The sequence below is a fragment of the Lissotriton helveticus genome, chromosome 6, assembly GCF_964261635.1.
Source record: "Lissotriton helveticus chromosome 6, aLisHel1.1, whole genome shotgun sequence".
Classification (NCBI taxonomy): Eukaryota; Metazoa; Chordata; class Amphibia; order Caudata; family Salamandridae; genus Lissotriton; species Lissotriton helveticus.
In genome coordinates, this window is record NC_136067.1 from 1,759,511,600 (window position 1) to 1,759,534,201 (window position 22,602).

Here is a 22,602-nt window from a genome sequence, read left to right on the forward strand (position 1 = left end):
TACAGAAATTCAAGTACTCTGTATAGATTCAGAAAAGACTGACAGGTTTGTACCTGCCCCGGTCCAGACTCGCGAGTGTAGCATGTGCAAAGCGGTTCCTTTCATGTGTCTCTGCAGTGATGCAAGGCTTGGCCGTGGAGGGACCGCTGCTGCTGTGATTATTATGCCCTGGATGCCTCTTCCTATTGGGATTGGCCATCTATGTACCAAATTAATGCATGGAATCTGAAGAACAATAAAAGAGGTCCTCCACCTCATGACACTCTCCTTCAGCAGTCTATTGCAAAAGAATAGAAACAAAACTTACACTGCACTAAAAGAAAGATTTCAACAAGGACTTTTCACCACAGCCCTTGCCACTTTTGTTGGCATTGAAAGCCTACTCTGTAGCCCTTCGCTCCGAGCTGCCCCCTGCCACCCTTATGACCATTACACCTTCTCTCTCCCTCTGCGACCCAGGTCATCAAACTAAATAATGAGTCACATTGCCCTTATGCTCTATCAAAACTTAAGAAGGACTCACACTGCTCCATGACCTTAGCCCAGAATCAGAAGACAAACTGATCTGCCATTCTTAGTCCCAAAATATGGTCTTCTCCCTCTACGATTCATGAATGATCTACCTTCTTTCCCTATTACCCTGTGTCCTTTCTACCTTCTCTCTCCCTCTGAGACCAGGATAACACAACTAAAGAAGGACACACATTGCCCATAGACCCTACTCCAGATACTGTGAATTGTCTGCTCTGCCCACTTGAGCTATTAATCTACGACTCCTCCCTCCTGCCTTACTTGTCTCTAAAGAAGGAAACTCCTCAATACGTTGAAGCCTGGAAGACCCTGCACCTGTTCAAGAGGGCAGCATGGGGGCTCCATGGTAGAATACATCAGTCAGATACAATACTTTATAACCCCTGTAACCTCTCTAGGAGAACCAAAAATGCAGAACCTGTAATACGCACAATGCAGCCGCGGGCCGTGGAGGGAGTTACGGTGGGGCAGGGAGGCCGGGAGGGGGAGGGGCAGGGTGGAGGGACCTAAAAACCGGCATATGGATAATTGCAGGTAAGTACACAATTTAATTATTAAAACGAATTTCGTAGCGCGCACTGCATCGCAAAATGCGATGTTGTGCGCGCTACGAATTTCGTTTTATTAATTAAATTGTGTACTTACCTGCAATTATCCATATGCCGGTTTTTAGGTCCCTCCACCCTGCCCCTCCCCCTCCCCACCTCCCTGCCCCACCGTAACTCCCTCCACGGCCCGCGGCTGGCACAATGGCTTCAAGAGGAGCGGGGTCTCTTTGATTTTCACTTGAAGGGGTTATGACAGGAGCTACTATGTTTAGTCACCTTCACATTCAGGTAATATCCCCTCCTCCCCTCTCTACGCAAAAGTCTAGTAGCCATTTCTGTAGTGGCGTGTAACATCAGTTTACTTAAATTATATCAGTGAAGGTACAGTGTCTGCCTCTCCAATGGAGGTGCTTAAGAAATAAATATCTAACACCCTCAGGATGTGAGTCACTTTTAGACTTACCTGTTGTGAACTGGAAGTGTATCCGTGGATGGTGCAAATTTGTGTTCTCTTATCTCTCTAAATTATTCTCTCCATGAATTTATTTCAATCTTTGTTTGACCATTGCTTCCTAGTCCTGCCTAATGCCATATTAAGAGTTCCCTCCACCTCCCTTCCTGACATTCCTGAGGCTTCTCATAGTTAGGTGCCCCTCAATCAGACCTCACTGGAAAACATTCCATCCTGATGACACTCATATGAATCCAGCGTATAATATAATAGCTTCCCACACCCCCTCCCTGTCTCAACCAAAGAAACAGGTAGCTTTTTTCAAATATACTGAGAGCACATATAGACAAGTCCACACTCCTTTTGCTTTGTCAATACTAACACAGAGGATTGACCAATCTCACCTATTGCTGGTTAGTTCTCACAACATCCACATCCCTCACAATCACTTCCACAGTATTCCTCCTGATGTCTCACAGTACACATCATCATACGATACAATACTCACTCACAGCAACTTGCACACTTCTTATCTTCGATCTACTGCACAAGGAGAATTATCCACACATACCAAGTTCCCACCTGGACAGTCCTACTCCCCCATCACCCTACCAGTACCTACACACTTTAATCACCTGTCTCACCTTGTGCCGCTTAGCCCCTACAATACACACATCACCAACAAGTACACCTACTACAATCCCTCTGTTTTCACACAATACACATTATGTCCCCAGACAATACATATTCATGCTTATTGGCACCCCTCCCTACCTCAATCAAGCATGCCAGTGAAGGCTATGGACTACAATCCAACTAAGGTCAATCAAAACACACCTTCATATTACATGACACCTTTCCACGCTCTTCCATTCCACCTACAACTTATCAGTATCAAATCGTCTACCTCGCTCTAAGAGAATCCTACCTAATGACTCACAGGCTGATATTGTCAACCTACTTGAATGTTACAACACTCCAATATCCTAGGCCTCCTCTGCTCCCTCTCAGTCCCACTCTAAGCGGGAATTGACTAACAGGAACGTTATCCCTATTGCAAATAAACCTTGCTCATCAAATCAGTCAACTCGGGTTTATGATGCATGCTCCATAACTGTAGACCAGCAATAAACTACAAACTTGAACTTGCGGATGCTATCTCACACTACAACCGTGACAGATTTATTTTTCGGACCCCTAATTTAATGACACATCTGAAAATATACTGGACCTTCTACTCCCTCCAAACTATATTATCATACAAAACAACTGTGTAGAGAGAGTTGGGGAAGGCATTACTGCCTTCTTCAAAGACGTTTTGCAATGCATGGAGATACCCAATTGCTCATCTTTCACATTTCATTGCCTAATTACGGATCTATATGTACAGCACAGTCCCCTTTCAGATTGAATGCAATTCGTCACCCACCACGTGATAATTCTGCTTTTATTGAGTACAATGATCTTGCAAATAATCAATCAATGCAAAGTGCCCAAGGGATAGTTTTGGGAGACTTTAGTCTTCCTTAGGGTAGCACAGTCTCATTTCTTTCTGGAAATAATTTGATCTTATGTAAATTAAGGCCAACACCCACAAATGGAAACATATATGGCTTAAACGTTTCTGAAGAAGATTTGTTCTCCGTGGGTGAACCCATACCAGTACACTAGTCCAATTATTTTCTTGTTCCCTTTTCTCTGTGACTTTCATGTTTTTTGACCACAGGCCAAACAAAAAGAGCAATAACCTGGTTTTGTGACACCAAAAACATTGACGTCAGGACATTTAGCAACATGGCACAGAATGCACTACCACCCATCCTTCTCAGCACTCATAGAAATGCCTTGACTGCAAACTGATTTGGCTATCTTTAACAGGTTGATGAGGTAGCTCTACTCCAGAGCAAAAAGGAAAGGCAAATATATTCAACTCCCTGGTTCAATAAGGCATTATATGAGGAAAGTAGAGCCGTGAGAATTCTGTAGAAATAATTGAGACAACCAACCGCCATCACTAGTCTCACAAGTCTCCGAAAGGCAAGATCACAATACAAATACATTTTCTGTCAGAAATCTAATCACTTTAGATCTCTCCTTGAACAGTCAAGAACTAACCTAAAAAAATCTTTGATCTGGTCAAAGCCTCCATGCCTACGTCCATCAAATTTGATGACCCATCCATGAAAGCAGAAGAGTGCGCACAGTTCTTCGACTCGAAAGTCAATCAATCAATCAATCAAGTGAATTTGTATAGTGCGCTACTCACCCGGTAGGGTCTCAAGGCGCTGGGGGGGAGGGATCCGCTACTGTTCAAATAGCCAGGTCTTGAGTTGTTTCCCGAAGGAGAGATGGTCCTGGGTCAGCCGTAGGTGGGTGGGGAGGGAGTTCCACGACTTGGCCGCCAGGTAGGAGAAGGATCTTCCTACGGCGGTGGCTCTGCGAATTCGTGGGACGGTGGCGAGGGCGAGGCTGGCGGAATGGAGCTGGCGGGTGGGTGTGTAGAATGTGAGGTGGTTGTTGAGGTACTTTGGTCCCATGTCTTGGAGAGCCTTGTGTGCGTGGGTGAGGAGTCTGAACGTGATCCTCTTCCTGACGGGGAGGTCTCTCAGATGGGCAGAGATGTGGCTGTGAGGTGGAATGTCCAGGATGAGTCGAGCAGAAGCGTTCTGTATTCGCTGGAGTCTTTTCTGTAGTCGGCTGGTGACGAGGGCCTGGGTGACTGTCTTCCTGGTCACGGTGGGGATCCACCGGAAGATCTTTCGGAGCATGCGCAGAGTGTTGAAGCATGATGACGAGACGGCATTGACATGTTTGGTCATTGTCAGGGAGGAGTCCAGGATGAAGCCCTGGTTGGGTGCGTGGTTTGTGGGCTTGGGGGCGGTGCCTAGAGCAGGGGGCCCCCAGGAGTCGTCCCAGGCGGAGGGGGATGATCCCAGGATGAGAACTTCCATCTTGTCTGAGTTCAGTTTCAGACGACTGAGCTTCATCCACTCCGCGACGTCTTTCATTCCTTCCTGGAGGCTGGCTCTGGTGGTGGCGGGGTAGTTGGTGAGGGAGAGGATCAGCTGGGTGTTGTCCGCGTAGGAAATGATGTTTAGGTTGTGTTGGCGTTCGATGGCTGCGAGGGGGCTCATGTAGACGTTGAAGAGGGTGGGGCTGCGCGAGGACCCTTGAGGTACGCCACAGATGACTTCGGAGGCCGCGGATCGGAAGGGGGGGAGGCGGACTCTCTGGGTTCTTCCGGAGAGGAATGAGGTGATCCACTCCAGGGCCTTCCCTTGCATTCCGGTGTTGCTGAGGCGCTGTATTAGTGTGCGGTGGCATACGGTGTTGAATGCTGCTGAGAGATTCAGGAGGATGAGGGCAGCTGTTTCCCCGTTGTCGAGCGGGGTTCTGATGTCGTCGGTAGCTGTGATGAGGGCGGTCTCGGTGCTGTGGTTTGCTCGGAAGCCAGACTGCGAGAGGTCGAGGGAACCGTTCGTCTCGCGGAAGGTGGCGAGTTGTTTGTTGACGGTCTTCTCGATGACTTTGGCAGGAAAAGGGAGGAGCGAGATAGGCCGGAAGTTCTTGAGGTCCGTGGGGTCCGCGGTGGGTTTCTTCAGGAGGGCGCTGAGCTCTCCGGGAAGGTGGCGGTTGCGAAGGAGATGTTGATGATGTCCCGGAGTTTGGGTGCGATGGTGGAGTCGGCATTGTTGAAGATGTGGTGAGGGCAGGGGTCGGTTGGGGAGCCGGAGTGGATGGTGTTCATCATGCGGGTGGTGTCGTCGGTGCTGATCGGGGTCCAGGTGCAGAGGGTTGTGGTGGGGGGCGCTGGTTCGGTGGTTGGGTGCATGGTCTGTGCTCCGAAGCTGTTGTGGATGTCAGCAATCTTGCAGTGGAAGAACGAGGCGAGTGAGTCGCAGAGGTCTTGTGAGGGTTTGATGTCGTTGTTGCAGGCGTTGGGGTTGGAGAACTCTTTGACGATGCTGAAGAGTTCCTTGCTGTTGTGGGCGTTGTTGTCTTGTCGTTCTCTGAATGTTGCCCTCTTAGTGGTTTGGATCAGCTGATGGTGTTTGCGGATGGTGTTATTGAGGGCTGTCATGTGTTCTCTAGTCTGGTCGTGGCGCCAGGCTTTCTCGAGGATGCGGCAGGATTGCTTGGAGTTTTTGAGGTCGTTGGTGAACCAGGAGGCTTTCTTGCTGCCGGGTCTGCTGGGAGGGGTTTTCAGCGGTGCAAGGTCATTGGCGCAGTTGGTGAGCCACTGTGTGAGGTTGCGGGCTGCTTCGTTGGGGTCCGTCGTGTTGGCGGGATGGTTCTGGCTGAGGGAGGTGGTGAGCTGGTCTGCGGTTATCTTGCTCCAGTTTCTTCGGGGGGCCTGTTGCGGGTGGTGGTGGGTTGCAGTTCTTCTGAACTCGAAGTGGACGCAGCTGTGATCTGTCCAGTGTAGTCCGGAGGAGTGTAAAGTAAAACCACTTTTTTGTCAAGATTACTATCCTAACTCTACTTCTAGGTGCATATCCAATGATAATTGGCATTTAATTGACACAATAGAGAGGAATACCTACTTAAAAACAAAACAAAGACAAAACCTTCACACCACCTGGCAGATCCATCTTCTGTAATATTGCCAAAGACCTTTACAAACACATGCTCTTCTACTGGACTTATGTGGTGAATCTCTCACCCTGTCAAGGACAATTGACTGACTGTATGAAGCATAGACAAATGCCCCCTCTTCTCAAACAACCCTCTGAAGATGTGAACAACCTCAACATTTTTCACCCTGTCACCAATCTCCCATCCCTTGCAAATTTCATCCAAAGATGCGTAGCGGATCAACTCACCTAGCACATCAAGGACAACTATCTTCTAGCTTCAATCAGGGCTGCAGTACTTAAATAGCACTGGTTCAGATGGTCGATGATGCACTTTGAGTCCTTGATTAAGGCAACTCCTGCCTCCTAATTCTTCTTGACCTATCTGCAGCCTTTGATACAGTAAACCACTTTACACTTCTTGACACACTCAAAAATCGAATGTGCATTGATGGTGTGTTCCTTAAATGGTTTGAATCATTCCTCATGGGTAGGTTGCAGAGGATAAAAATTGATGCCTGTTTCTCAACATTGGTGGCTGTAGATCAAGAGGTCCATCAGGCATCTATCCTTACTACAACCTTACTCAACTTTTATATAACCTTTATATCTAGCCCTTTAGAATCTTCCTACGAAAATCAGGAATATTCCATTATCAATATGCAGATGACAATCATCTCTACTTAAAGCTCTCCTATCAGAATGACATTTGCCAACACTCTAAAAGCTGTATAAGACGGGATGGGGTCACATCACTTAAAACTAAACCCTTCCAAAACTAAGTTCCTCCTAATTTCTTCATCAAAATCATCACTTCAAGTGTAATGCTGGATGGACACAATCAACATTCTTAACAGCAAACCCATCATATTGACAGCACCAAATCCCAAGGAGTCATCCTAAATATAAGGCCCAACTTACAGTCGAAAATGAGCACCATGGTCAGAAATGTGCGATTCCAATCATGTCTTCTCTGGGGAATTTACTGCTACATTCCAATGCAAGATTTGAAAACTCTTGTTCAATCTTCGGTGCCCTCAATAATCGACTTTCTTGACTGGCCTAACCAAGACCCTTCATCAATCTACTCTACATTCAGCAGCATGCTTTGCCTACAGTGCCAAAAGGAATGACCACATCCCATGGATCCTGCTTACTCTCTGCTGACTTCAATTGAAGCCAGAGCCATACAAGATGGCTTGCATCATTCTTAAGGCCCGACGTACATTCACTCAATGATACATGGCAGACAATCCATAGCTGTGTGGGGTATTAGACCACTGTGAAATGCTGAAGCACTTCTGCTAGAACCCGCAAACTTTAGAAAGGAAAGACTCATGGCACAATGCTTCCCAGGAAACACAACCAAAATGGGGAAGTCCCTACCTCGGAAACTGCAAACCACCATTTCGAAAGAAATCTTCAAATTGGTGCTGAAATCCTTCAAAGACATTTTAGCTAACCTTTCTTCTCCCAACCTTTGACCTCTATGGTGCAATTTCAACAATAACCAGTTCCTTGAGATTTACTGGACTACTCCTGTTTCATTTGACTCTGTCCTGTACATTGCTCCAGTTGACAACCCGTTGCACAAATCTTAACACTGTTGCAGCTTATACTATACTCCAATGTTCATGGCTTTTTAATGTACATATGTCTTCGGATAATATAATACTATGCCCTGTGTAAAGATTGGCTCTGATGCTCAAATTTAATTTTGATGGTGGTTGGACTGCACACCAAAAGGCCGTCGGTGGTGGTTCGACCACCGATAGCCCTTTGGTCTGCCCACCGAATTACAGTCCCTGCGGTCGGGACCCATAGTGGGTGGGGCAAGACCACAACCTTCACCAGGATCAGTGATCCTGACAGGGCGGCGGTCAGAATCGTATTCCCAAATGGCTGTGGTGCCAAGGCAGTCACTGCCATCGGGATTACGAGGCCCCTTTCTGCCAGCCTTTTCATGTTGGGAAGACTGCCATGAAAAGGCTGTCAGAAATGGAATTTGGGAACCACAGTAGTCTATCATGGGCCACTGTAAAATTGCCCTGGGGGCACATGTAGTGCTCCCACTCACGTCCATGCACTGTGTGCCATACGATGTATGAAAATGCAGGATGTGTTCCATAACACAGTGGCTTGCACTGCAGCTCTTTTTCTTTGGCAGCAGCACAAGCAACCATGGTATGGAACACTTTTCAAATGCCAGCAGGGTGGCCATATCATAATGTGGTGGTCAGACCACTACATGCTTGTTGATTGGTCTCATGACTTTGGCAACAGCAGATGACGGTCCTACCATCTGCTATCAAAATGAGACTACATTACTAGAACTGTTCAAATGCATATTACTTCGTTATGGTTTAAAGATGTGGCCATCAGACTTCGTCAACATATTGTCAGCAATACTTCATCATTTTTTGTATTGTATATGTACCTTCATTCCTCTCTTGGTTAATCCTTTAGCTCTGCATAACAACTTTCCCTTGTGTGTGGCTTGTGTAACTCCAAGACCTCTCTAAAATGCATGACTAAAAGATTGGGTGCTAGCCAAGCAATCTTCACCAGAGCAGAGAAGTGAAGATGAGAAATAGAAACAAACTCACAAAGAGAGTTATATTTGTGCAGGTTCTCTTCAATATTTCACTACAATGTACGCTATATGTACACTATATGAAATGCTTTGTTGACTTCACCAGATACTCAATTAAGTTACAGGAATGAGCTGACATTGAATAATATCTTCATGAATCCTTGCCCAGGCTATATGTATTTTTCAATATTTTCTTAATGTAGATAAGCAATTGTTTTCTATGTGAAATTATGACAACGTGTTTTCTTGAAAATGACACACGTAGTGTTTTTAATTCCAAGACTTTTTTATTGAGATATTTTATATAAACAAAAATGAGATCAAACAGAGGCAACATCAAGATGTTGGAGTAGGCAGTTACATGGGAAGTAAGTAAGTAAGCAACATACATTGGTAATGGTATGAAGGTTCTATAGGAGATAAGATAAGCACAGGCCCTAACTCAGCCTCATAACACAATAGAGAGGGAAAAGAAATTAAAGAACTTAAAGACAGCAAAAGAGGTGAAAGAAGATAGAGGGACCCACTTGTTGATCTCTAACAGGGTGCTATTATATCAGCCAACTAGCAGAGAGATTGCATCGAAAAGTATAACACAGTGCATTGTAGTATCACCTATGGAGAACCTAAATTACAGCATAATAAAATACATATTAATGCACATGTAAAAACTGGGATGCCTATTTAGTACATGAAGTGGGGGACCTTCTGTCTTATGGGGGGTTTGTCATGGCGAAGTAGCTGTCCAGGGATTTCCAGAAGTTGTTAATCTGTGCATTCCAAGGAGGATTCTGGAGAGAGATATTGTCTGGTCCTCTTAAAAAAAGTAATCCAGTTCAGCCAAGCATGAAAGGAGGTAGCAGCCATGTTCTCCCAGTTGGACAAAATCAATTTGCAAGCCAAGGTCAGAAAATGTCTACCAGAAGTCTATTGTTCAGTGAGTGTATCTGGTGGTCGAGGAAACGCTGAATTAGGGAGAGAAATTATTTTTTAAGACTTATCCAGCAAAGAGGGTAAATAAAGTCAAAAACACTATCCCAGAAAAGGCAGACCGCCCTGCAGATATAGAGTAAATGCCAAAGGTCAACGGTGGCAGCGTGACAATTCCAACAGGTTGGGTCATCTCTAAGAGCCATTTTATGAAGCCACGGAGTCTAAAAAGTCCTATGGAGCAGCCAGTACTTTGTTTGGGCAAGGGAAGGAGAGGCCTGTGGGATACAACGGACTTCCAGATAAGCTGTCATTTGTCTGGAGGAATGGACCCATGGCTATCCCACTTTTTTAAAAGTGCTCCTGTGGTAGATGTGTTTTCTGGTTTTAAGATGTGATAAAGTTTGGAGGACTGGTGACCTCTCTTCATTAAATACCGGGACTTAGAATTCAATGCAGATTTATTAGAATCGGTCCGACATAATGAAAAAGTAACTCTGAAAAAGGTAGATATGGTGCTTGAAGGCTGGAATCCTAAATTTCTCACATGGTAGTGACCATAAAAATGATGGTCACTCCGATAGGAAATTATCTTATCAGTATGCCACACCTCATACTATCTGAGGATTTTCACCAAAAATTGGATAAACGTGCTAGGATCACTCTGAGAAAACTACGCTTACCCGTTCACCTTGGTAAAGTGAACCTGGCTGACTTTAAAAAATATCAACCCGCCTTCCTGGCTAGACAAGGCTCCTTGTGGTTTTTCTATCCACTCGACTACACTCCTTCCTTTTTTTTTGTCCTCATTTGCCTTATTTTCACCCTTCTTCCTTCTAACAGTGTCACTCCCTCCTGGCTAATAATTAAAAATGAAATGTTAGGTGTACTTCACCCTATCGCATTTTTAACAGGTAACAGAATACCCATTTCCCTTGGTAAAACCATTTTTAAAAATACTAAAAGAGCGCTGCGAAGAATCTTAGACACTTCTCTTAATCATTCGAACATGATATCGATCTGGCACAATTCAAAGATCCAAATCCAGGGGAAAACTAACTTCTGGGAATCATGAGCGTCAAAGAGCATCCACTTTGTAAAGCAACTGGGCACCCCAGATTCTCCAGTTTCCTTCAGAGCACTCTAACAACAATTATAATAGAAAACAAAACCTCATGCTACATGCCTAATGTGAGTTATGCTTAGGAGGTTAGGGTCTAATGTGTTAGACTTTTGAGAGGATTGCATAATGTGTTTATGCTGGTGAGGTTGGCGCAGAATGTAATTCACGCCTGATGTGATACTGTGCATAATGTAATTTATGTTACAGGCTGTGCATAATGTAATTTATGCTACAGGCTGATGCTAAGTACAGTGATTACTAGTGGTTACTGCTTGTACGTTTATGATCTGTTTTACTTTTACTAAGTTCGCTTTGTGATTGTTCTGACAGTGGTCTAGTGGGCACTGTCAGATGTATATATTCCCTTGTAGATATGACCTAGTGCCAGGTGGCACCATGTATAATATGTGTTTACTATTCGAATGTGTTATGAGAATACAAAGGCTATTTTTGATATAATCTTGTGTGGAGTCCCTTTTGTAGAGTGCCTGGGATGTTGTTGCGGTGTGCATGTGCAAATGCTTTACACATGGCCACCGGGATAAGCCTGACTGCTCGTGCCAAGCTACCAAGGGGGTGAGCAGGGGTTATCTTTGGCGTGTAACTCCCTTGCCCTGACTAGAGTGGTGGATTCTGCCTGGCTTTGGCGCAAGCCTTAGCCAACCAGAAATCCCATTTCTAACATAGGTGGCAGCGGTGGTATTGGACTTGCATTTGCGCAGTACAACAGTGACAACTGGTTGCACTACAAAACTCTGCATTTTAGATGTTCACATGTTGGGAATTATTGTTTCTGATTTTGTTTTCTCCTCAAGAGTGTCATTTTTAAATGGTGTTTTCTGCGCTTTTATGTTTAGTGGCAGAAGAGAGAAAATGACAGGGCAGGGACACCAGTAGGTGGGAGGGTTCCCATAGATAGGGAGTTCCTCGCTGGGTCCAGTGCCCCATCCCTTTTCCAGTCCCCAGAGGTGTGGGTACATAGGAGGGAAGAGAGGGAGTGTGAAGGAGAAACAGCTAGCTCGGGAGGGTGGTTATCCCCTGAGTGTAGTGTGAGTGTCTGGATTCACCAGTAGGGTGGGATCCAGTGGTGGCAGCAGAAGTGTGTCCAGTGGAGGAAGTCCCAGTCCTGTTCCTAGAGTATGGTACCTGGTGCTCAGTAAGGGGGGTACAGTTTGAGATGCAGGGGCAGTGAGGAACTGTCTCACCAGTCTGGGGGGCGTGTGTGGATGAGTGGTGTGTTGCACTGGGTGAGTGGGTGTGAGTTCTTTTGGTGATAAGGAGCTTGGACGGGAGGTGGGCCTCTGGCTGTGTACGAGAGGTCCTGCAGAGGCATTGGGGAGTGATTCCAATAGTAGTGGCTTGGGTATCTTCCAGTCTTGTGTGGTGGAAGAGGTTCAGTGTAGCCCAGCTAGGTCCCAGTGGAATGGGAGGGGTGTAGGGGCTCAGGTCCTGTCTCAGTAGAGACGGAGTGAGTGTGGGACGGTGTGTCCCACGGTGGCCCGAAACCCCATCTCAGGGCTTGGAGGGTTCCCTAAGGGAGCGCTAGGTCGGGGGCCTAGGCTGTACTTGTAGGTCATTTGAGGAGGATCGTCCTGTGTCTAGAGGACGTGGAGTGTCTGTAACCAGAGCTCCAGTGGTCCTGGTGTTGGGCAGTACCACTCCTAAGTGGAGGGTGCAGAAGTCCTGATTGAGGGTGAGAGAGGGAAAGAGTCCCCATTGGAAGAACCATTGGGTCAGGGGCCAGGCAGAAGCGCTGAGCCACCAATGGGTGACCATGGTGACGCCACTCCTGTCCTGTGGGATCTCTGCGCCCTGTCAGATGGACAGGAAGTCACAAGATTAGAGCCAGGCAGACTGTCATACGACCTATTAGTTATGTGTCACCCTCAGGGGGCATGCGTGCTCCCCGTGAAATCCTGGTTCGCCGGGCATCTGATCTGCCTAGTGTCCTTGATCCATTTGTGGGGCCTCTGGAGATTGTTCCCCGAGGTTGGGGAGGCCAGGTTCAGGTTCAGCCTGACCTGGAGGGAAGAGCGTTTGTGATCAGGGTCCCGACCAGTTGGGAGGAAAGTGTGTCGCTGATATGCCTCAGGAGTGTGCTCTGACTAGCCTGGGACATACTGAGGATCACATTGTGATAGGGAGTACTGCAGTAGAGTGTGTCGCTGATACGCCGCTGGCGTGTGCTCTGTCTAGCCTAGGACATACTTAGACTCACCCTGTTATCAAGAACTGGAAGGGGGTGTAGAGGGAGGGAGTCCTTGCCTCCGACCCCGGTGTAGCCGGAAGGAAGATCCCAGGTGGTAGACCAGTTGATGGAGAGCGGTTCTGAACTGGTGGGAGAGTTGCGTTCTGAGGGTGCTTCCCTGGGAGGGTGCGGAACCCCAGAAGTAAAGGTAGAGTGAGGCAACTCTTGCCCGTGACCTCTGGTCAGCCTGAGGGTGCGGACGCTAGGTTGGAGGATCAGTGGTAGTTTGGAACTACACTGAGAGGGAGAGGAGAGAATGGCTATTGTGTGCCAGGGTTACTGCCCCCCACTCTGTGGATTGGCAAGCACCTGTGACATTTGGATGGCCTAGGGCCTGGGCCTGGCCGTGGACAACTAGGGAGTACCAGTGGGGTAGCCTAGTTGGGCCAAAGAGTTCGTTTCTAGAGGGAACCACGTGGGTTCAGAGTGGTGTAAAACCGGAGGGTGTCCCTGCTGTTGCAGGCCCGCGCCGTGTTCTATCGCCTAAAGCAGGGAAGCCCCTCAAGGAAGTGATTGGTCTGCCCTGCGTTTTGGCTGGAAGGGGGTTGTGTTGGACTTGGCCCCTTTGGCAGGTACACCCCAAAACATTTTGCGTTCTCCTAGCGTTTTTCTCCTAGCGTTTTGGTGATTTTAGGCCTCTGAGCACTTTAGCACTGTGGTCCAGTGTAAAGTGGGTGGGCTCTCTGTGTATGTGTGGTGAGACTGGCCAGCCATCCCATAGGAATGCATTGGGGATATGTGTGTCCATGGTAATTCCTGGTATGAGAAGAGTACAGGGGTGAGTTTAGTATGTATGAACTCGTGAGGATAAATGCTGCGCAATGGTGTGTGCAGATTTATGGTGACTGGTGGAGAAATGCCAATTTTAGAATTTGGCCTTTTTGTGTACTGTGTGTCTGCCTGTCTGATGTGAATTGCATGTCTGGCTTGTAATTGACAGGAGCTGAGAGGTGTGAGTGGCTCCAGGAGACAGGGGGAGCTTGCCCAGTGGTGATTAGAGAGATCTACATGTAGATGGGAGGGAGTAGTTGCACCTGGGACCTGAATCGGACTGTACCTTCCCTCCACAATGCTAGTGTCACCCCCTGTGGTGCGTCTGGGCACTGAGCCCCCACCTGACAAAGAAAAGAGGAGCTGAGCAAAACAAAGTGCTCCAATGCTCCCCTGAACCAGTTGCATCTGGTTCTCCCATGCCCTGCACTTTGACACAAAGGACTATGTGGTATATATATAGGGGCTGTTACCTCATGTAGATGTTCAGTTCTTGGTTGCTGTTCCTGCTGGGGCGTGCTGCTGCTGGGGGCTGCCATGAGGGCTTGCCTCCCTGGTCCCTGCATTGCCTCATGATGCCTAAAGGACTCTTGGGACCTTTTGCTTTATTCTCTTTATCCCTAAGGACAGTGGGCTTTATTTCTAGCGCCTGGTGAGCGCTTTATTGCTTCTTCGTGCTTCTAGCGCCCTGGGAGCGCTATATTTCTTTATTTTAACCCAGAGGAGCGCTGGAGCTCCGCAGCGCCGAGCTGCACAGGATCCCCAAGGGAATCCCCAGCATAGGGATTCCCCGTCATGCGAGTCTAAATGCGGGTGCCCACCCTGCTTATGTGCTCGCTAGCGGGTGCCCACCCTGTTTATTTCTTTTGTTTGACTGGCGGGAGCCCACCCCGCCTATTGATTTTTTTATTAAGTGGGTGCTCACACTGCATTGCCGCCAGAAGAGATAATCACCGCAGCGGCCCAGGCCACTGCCATCCCAGAAGTCAGGCATGCCTGCCTGGGGATGTGGGCGGGGCTTGCCACTGAGTCGAAAGAGGCTGGCGCGACATGATGACACGGGGCTCCCAGGCTTGAGGGAGAGCCCCGCGGTGGTGGCCAAAGTACCGAGGAGTCCAGGGTCCCAGGAGGGGGACCGGCTGAAGAGGAGGCCTGACTGGAGTCTTGAGGGCTCCCCGTGTAAAGTCTCTACAGCGGGAAGCGTAGACCGGATCCAACAGAAGAGACGTCCCCCTGCGCAGGTTTATTAATATAATCTATAAGTCTATTTTAACCTTAAGAAAAGAGACTCTTGACAGGGTTTGTCTGACTACCTTCGACACGTTTGCGTATAACTCAACAGGGAGAAATTAGAGACACTTGCCAGTTTTCCTTTTCAACAAAACATCATAATTTCCCTTTGGGGCTTGGAATTCTACCCAATGAGACCACAATAATTGCAGGGTAACATGACAATGCCTCCACTTAAACACAATTTCAGAAGGGGCTATTCCTCCTGTTTTATTGTTGTTTTATTTACCTTGTGCCAAATCTTGGTGCGGGGCCACAGTGCCAACAGACACTGAGGGAGTAGTATGTGCAATCCCTTCACTGCACATGACAGTTTGGCAGGCCATCTCAGGCCGGCCAAACCATCATCCACAGTGAAAGTTTCCTCTAACCCGTCATCCGCAGTGAAAGTTCTCTCTTACCCAGCAATGCAGCAGGGTTGGAGAGAGCAGGCACAGACTCCTAGTCTGTCCTGGAGCGCAAATCAAGGGTGGTCAGACCAATCCTGAAGCTGCTCCCACACATGTATTGGCCGCAGGGCAGGATGGGAGCCTGTGCCTTCGGAAGAGGAGAGGGGCAGAGGAGTGCAACACGATGGTGGAGGGCAGCAGGTAAGTTCTTTTTTATTTTTTACATTTGTCTTCCGTATCCCCCTTTCCAGCCCCCCCTTTACCCCTCCTGTCCTGCCTCTGTTCCCTGGCACGAGCCATGCCTGATTTCAGAGATGCTCCTCATTGGGCCGTCACTGCATTGTCCAACAGGCCCTAGGAGGGGGCTCTTTGCCGGAGTTCTTTTCTGGTTGCCGTCGTGAAGGTGTGGGTGTTATGAGAGGGCTTGTGTGTCGTAAGTAGAAGTGTGGTGAAGTGAATGTGATCTAGAAATAGCCACAAGAGACTCCTACGGTAATTTTCTGTACTGGGTTCTTGTGCTATGCGTTAAAATATCGACTAGAGAGTCGTAGACTGAAGGGGGAGAATTATATCCACTTCGGTTTAAAGAAATATGTAAGGTGTGTGGATGGTTGACATGTTTCAAGCCCTGTCCTGTCCAAAAGTATCTCGACATTTCATCAGGACCTAAATGGTATCTACTACTCATAGGGGATGGCTACCAATAGGTACTGCTCAAGAAAGTCACGTACCCTGTAGTCTGGACTCAAAGAGTAATCCAATTGTGTGGTAAGTGAAAGAGGTAAGATGTGTCTTCCTTCTGGAAGAAAGGCACCTCATTTGGGGAATTAAACTGCCTTAACCGTGAATGGACAGGAAGATCGCTGATTTAGCAATTGAAGGAACTTCACTGAAGTCTCTGGTTCACGCGGGACCTACCCACATCTGGCTGTCACTGGTTGGGGCAGATAAATTCCCCAATTTAGGTGCCTTTCTTCCAGAAGGTAGACCCTCCCCTATAAGTAGTAGATGCAATTTAGGTCCTGATGAAATGCTGAGATCCTTTTGAGTGCCCCACACACTGGACGGGACCATGGGGGGCATTGTTGTGGTACCTGTAGACGAGTGCCCTGGTTTGGGGCTCTGTACACTTATTCCTTGACAGTGACATTATGGGGTGACTCCTTGATGGAAACCCCCACATTGAAACTTGCAGCATACTTGGGATTACTTGCCTAAATTTCCATAAAGCCCCAATTTAGAGTGAGTGCATCTTTTTCTTACCTGCAATTCCCCAGACGTGGGCTTATCACATTCAGAAGTACCATATCCTTGTTGGTGCACAGGTGTCCCTGTGTTCGGTAGTTATATATCGTAGTGCAGGTGTTGTGCTAACACTGATGTGGGGATTCATGTGATTTATTACAATCAGCTGCATTTGTATGCCCGGATGTTTTTTTGTTTTGATTGTGCATTGTCAGGATTTGCATAACATGCACAGTTTTGGTGGCTCATGTGTAGTTCTTTTATAACCTGTTGCCTTTCATGCGCTGAGGGTATAATGTATGTCATGTTGGTTCTTACCATGTCAAGACAATGAGTACTGACTCAGGATTTGCAATATATGCACAGTTGTTACGATTTATGTTGTTTGATCTATGTGTTATGTACAATATATACAACATTTTCCTTTAATTTTGTGGCGTATTTATTGTGTCACTGGAGTGAGTGTGTTGCAGAAACACGTTACACATTGCCTCTGGGATAAGCTTGACTGCTCCTGCCAAGCTTCTAAGGTGGTGAGCAGGGGTTATCTTGGGTGTGTAACTCCATTACCCGGACTAGAGTGGGGGGCTCTGCCTGGTTTAGGTGCATAACTGAACCAACCAGAAACCCCATTTGTAAAACAAGCCCGGCAGAATTATAAATTATGTGTATTTTTCATAGAGAGTTCAGTGCTGAAAGGAGTTGAAAGCTATATGGGAAACTCAAGAAAAAAATGCAGAAAACAGTGCAGAATCCACTGTTGATGATTCCTTTATAGCCCTACCTTCTCACTTTGTTACTGTTTCCTTTGTTTTACTATAAGCCTCTTCTTCTTTCTTTCTTTCTCCCATTTCTGTCTTTATCTCTTTTTCACTAAAAGTTTAATGATGAAAAATATGTCATAGTCCCCTAAAAATAGTTTATATATTTGTTACATTATTTGTTGCGTCAAGTGAGATCCTTCAAAGGTAGCAACTTCTGTTGAGCTGATTGTAGATGTGAACACTTTTAAAGCTATTATGTGGCAAACTGTGACCTATAGTGGTTGTAGATTGATCATCAGTTCATCTTGATTAAGCAAAATCCTTCTCTTTGTCTCTAGGATTTGGGATGAGCACTCCTGCAACTGTTGCTGGAAAGATTTTCCTCATCTTCTATGGACTACTTGGGTGTGCTGGAACTATTTTGTTCTTCAATCTCTTCTTGGAGCGGATCATCTCTCTTCTGGCCTTTGTCATGAAGGCTTGCTACGAGAGACGGCTAAGAAACAGTGGCCTCATACCCCCTACACTTCGGAGGGGCTCTGCCATATCTGAGGCAGACAGCCTTGCTGGATGGAAGCCATCAGTATATCATGTCATGCTAATTCTGGGGATTTTTGCTATTATCTTGTCTTGTTGTGCTTCAGCTATGTACACACCAGTCGAAGGATGGAATTACATTGATTCCTTATATTATTGCTTTGTTACCTTCAGCACCATAGGATTTGGAGATCTGGTAAGCAGTCAAAATGCAGCATACCAGTATCAGGGATTGTACAGATTTGGAAACTTCCTGTTCATCTTATTGGGAGTATGCTGCATCTACTCTCTTTTTAATGTCATATCAATTGTTATTAAGCAAGTTTTGAACTGGATGCTGAAAAAGCTTCGGTGCAGGTGCTGCACAAGGTGGCATAGGAAAAACCCACGACTTGGACGTCGCAATGCCATCACACCAGGAGCACGCTTCCGCAGGAATCACTTCTCTGTGGAGACAGATGGACATTATGACAGCGACACAGAGGGGCGGAGATTATCTGGGGAAATGATCTCCATGAGGGACCTCACCGCCTCAAACAAAGTGTCCCTCGCCATTTTACAGAAGCAGCTGTCTGAGACTGCCAATGGCTACCCTAGGACTGTTTGTATCAATACCAGACAAAATGGCTTCTCAGGAGGCGTGGGGGCGCTAGCCATCATGAACAATAGATTGGCAGAAACAAGCGATTCTAGGTAGAGGTTTATTTTTACTTTCTCTGTGATACAATACTTTCACATTGCTGCTTTAAAATAAGAACTTTCAATTATGATGTTTTAGGAAATGGTGAGTTTGGGTAGGATGCCCTTGCACATTCTTTTTTAAAAGACTTCTACATAGCATAACATTTCATTAGCCATAAGGGTTTATACTTCATATTGCTAAATAACGATAAAACAAGCTTTGGGCAAGTCAAATAGTAAAACACCGATGTCTTTGTATGCCTTGTGCAACGATTGCTGAGAGGTGCTGAACCAAAGGTGAGAAATATTGCATATGTGTATGCCATGGTCTTTATGTAATGCTATGTAAACACTGCTAGCCTTTACTTTTTTACTATGTTGGGTGTGAAATGCTTAATTACAATGATGGTATAGGGCCACGTGAAGAACAGAGTGCCAATCCGCAAACAATTTTGCACAGAAATGATTAACTGCTTAATTGCAGGTGCAGTTTTGCCAATGCTGATTCGCAGAATTAAGCTGTAAGGAACTCCCGGTTGGAGAAAATCTGCTAACATTGAGTTTATTTCTGGTAGCATAGGAAGAGTAAAGGGAATGTTTCATAATGTTGATAATGCAGAGTGCATGGAACACTAATATTGGGATCTTTGTGGGTAATTCACATTTTGCCAGGCCATTCTCACCGTGGAAACACATATAAATCCACCTCAAAAACATGTTGGACTTAGTTTGCTTCTAGGATGGGAATGCGAAGGGAACACATGCAAAATATATAGGGGTATATTATATATTACAACAATTTAATTAAAAAACATCAGGAGGTACCACTCTAAGATGTGTCTACTGACTCTATGCATATAATACTTATGATAACCAGTTTTTATTCTTTTTAACAATATGCAGGTGTTTTATGAAAGAAGCAAAGATCTCTTATAACAGGAACCAGAGAGTATATGACCAATAAGCATTGCCACTTCTCGTAGGTAATTAACCCTTTGGTATATTATTCCAAATTCTTTACACACCATGGTCCTTATGACAAATAGGGTACACTTTCCCTGTTTGCGCCATAGTAGACAGGGCGGGACCGGGAATGCAAACAAGACCACACAGTTAAGTCAGACTGGGCACGGAGGAGGGGGTGGGGCTGGTGGGAAATACTGCTGCTGCTTTTGGTACAGGGGGCTGATATTGCTGCAATGCTACAAAACCGCCCAGAGTACCAAAAATGCCCCCCACGGGTCCAAAACCGTCCCCCACACTTCCGGCCCACTGGGGAAATGCCCGGTGCCCACTATGGCCAGTCCGGCTCTGATGGTGGATCTTTAAACAGTGGCACTGGGCACAAACAGGTAAAGTGATCCCAATCACAATGAATGTGCTATCTTTAGGGAGGCAACAAACTCACAATGCCATGAGGGCAGCCCATTCAGTGAAATATGGAGTGGTTACTTCAAAGCTGCTCTGTGTTTCTCTGTGCAGACGGCAACACGTCTGAACTTTGAAGAGGAGAGAGAGATCCCTTTAAAGGCGTGTGCAGTGAGAGCTGCAACCACCTGCATGGGGATGTCTGGAAATCTGTGGGACCCCCTTTCACCACTCATGAGAGCTATCCTCGGGGGATGCACTGACAGTGCTCCACCTTTTTGTGACACACTGTGAGTGTGCCTCCTGGTGGCTTGTCTTCGTGTCAGTATCTATAATAGTGTGTGGGTGCAAAGACAAAGAAATTCCCTCATTTGCATGGGCAAATGTCTGTAATGCAAATTAGGAGTACCCTATCATGATAGCACTGGTGCTACATGTGCACCAGCACTATCAGTATTACAGAAGGGTACACAAGCATCTGCAGTCAGCTCTGTAATATCATTGTCGCCGGGGGCGCATAAAGCAAGAGCACAGAATTGCACCCCAAGAGTACAATGTATAATACAGCCTTGTATGTTCTCTATCAGCTTCTTACACTTGTCTTCTTATAGGAGTATAACTATATTCTTCAATGCACTAATGGAGCCTAGACTCTAATGTCCAAAAAGTTTTCATTTTCTTTATTTCACCAGCATTTAACAAGAATTGTTCATCCAAATCCAAGTTCAGCACATAGAAAACTGCATTGCCATCAAGAGCCTTCATGTCATAGCAATTCAATTAAAGGTCAAGGAATGATATTAACTATGATATGGTGAAATATTTTAAAAAAAGATAAATAGTAATATGGTGCTCCTGGTCTACAAGAGTTAGAAAATAACTGAGCATCTGGATTAACAAACATATGAGGCACATTTAAATATTATGTTATAAACTGTAAAACAAGCTTTCTTCCCTTTGCATTGTCTTTAGACCTGGTCACAAATAATTTTTTTGCAACAAAAGGAAGCAAAATCACAGAATTTCCCAACATTTCATTAAAATTGTGGGAGACTTGTTCGAGTGAAAAATGCTGCGTAGGACCAATAAAACTGTGGTGAAGAGATATTTTCTCCTGAATCTGGTCCCTTACCAATATCAAGCATAACTTCTGATTGCAATGTAGGACATCATGTTAAAATTTCCGGAAAGTATATTTCACAAAGTTCCAGTAATTTCACAGACTTATGTCATTTAGTACACCACTTGTCTTCTTCAGTCGGAAATAAATCAGCAAGTGGTCGGAAGAGGACTACAGCATTCTTGCAGGGACATCGAGCATAAGACACCTTTTCAAGGAAAAAACCTTAAAGGCTACCAGACACAGTGCTTTAAAGAATACTCTTGTCTCAATAGATAACCAATGAAAGGCCTTACGAAGAGGCCTTGCTTCGCTTTTTCGTGGCCAACCTAGCTGTGCTACTTAGAACTATCTGTACCTTACAATGGACAGAAACTGGCAACCCCAAATACAGGGCACAACAGTTGTCAATCTAAGCTCCTGTAAAGGACAAACTGACAATATTTCTGCCATCCGAGTCAGATGAAGAATGCTCCTAAAACATTTTAACCTGGAAGATGCATGCAGCCACCACCATGTTTACTTGAACTTTAACCAGCTGCCACACTGGTGGTCCCTGACCTCCAGCAGAGATAGACTTCAGTAGACACTTCTGAAAGTCATGCAAAAGTCCATTATCTCGAAGCCTTTGAAGAATATTGGTGTTATTTGAACATGAGTAGTGGCGGGGGCCATGCAAGTGAATACGTGTAGAAAGAAAAGGCTTGAGGTTTTATGAGTATATCCAACTAGGAAAGAGTGGCATCAAGAGCCAGGGGGGCATAATATCAAGAAAGGGCGATACATTATCGCCGCTTTTATCAGCAGGAATCTGCAGCTAAAGCGGCGATAATGGGCTTGATAATATGCCCTTGTGAATTCCTATAGAAGCCCAGGTTCTGGTGTTAACCTGGGCTTCTATGGGAATTCACAAGGGCATATTATCAAGCCCATTATTGCCGCTTTAGCGGCAGTTACCTGCCAATAAAAGCGGCGATAATGTATCGCCCTTTCTTGATAATATGGCCCCAGGTCTCTTAAACCAAATGTGGACATTTCATTTACAAGTAGTGCACATCAAATGCCACTGACTAACCTAATAATATCAGGATGCTGACATTGTGGCCTCTGCTTCTAGATAAAGGTCTTGCATAGTGACACTGTACTCCTGCCTGAACATCATCTAAAACATTTTTAAATTCAGACATCTCAATGCATGTTCGGCAATAGGTTGCTTCAGTCACTTGTATGCATAGCTGCTTTAAAGTCTCCCACTGCCAGGGAAAGAAAGTAGCAAAGACTGGACAGCAGCGGGTCAAAGGCCACTGATGGAGTTGAAACCTACCCCCTAACCTGAAAACTGAAGAAAGAAAGCTTCTAGATCTTTGCACAGTTAGTGCGATGGCAGTGTCGCCAATTTATCTGAAATAAGATCTGCAAGATGATGAGTAAATTTAAAG

General features: G+C 45.9%; 1 protein-coding gene across 1 annotated transcript in view; it reads left to right on the forward strand.

The window, feature by feature from the left end:
- The window catches only part of KCNK12 (potassium two pore domain channel subfamily K member 12), a 482,429-nt gene extending 463,738 nt beyond the window's left edge, over positions 1-18,691 (forward strand). Inside the window, exon 2 of the mRNA XM_078647096.1 lies at positions 17,796-18,691. Within this exon, the coding sequence (XP_078503222.1) occupies positions 17,796-18,691 (896 nt within the window). The remainder of the gene's footprint in view (positions 1-17,795) is intronic.
- Positions 18,692-22,602: the final 3,911 nt, after the last annotated feature.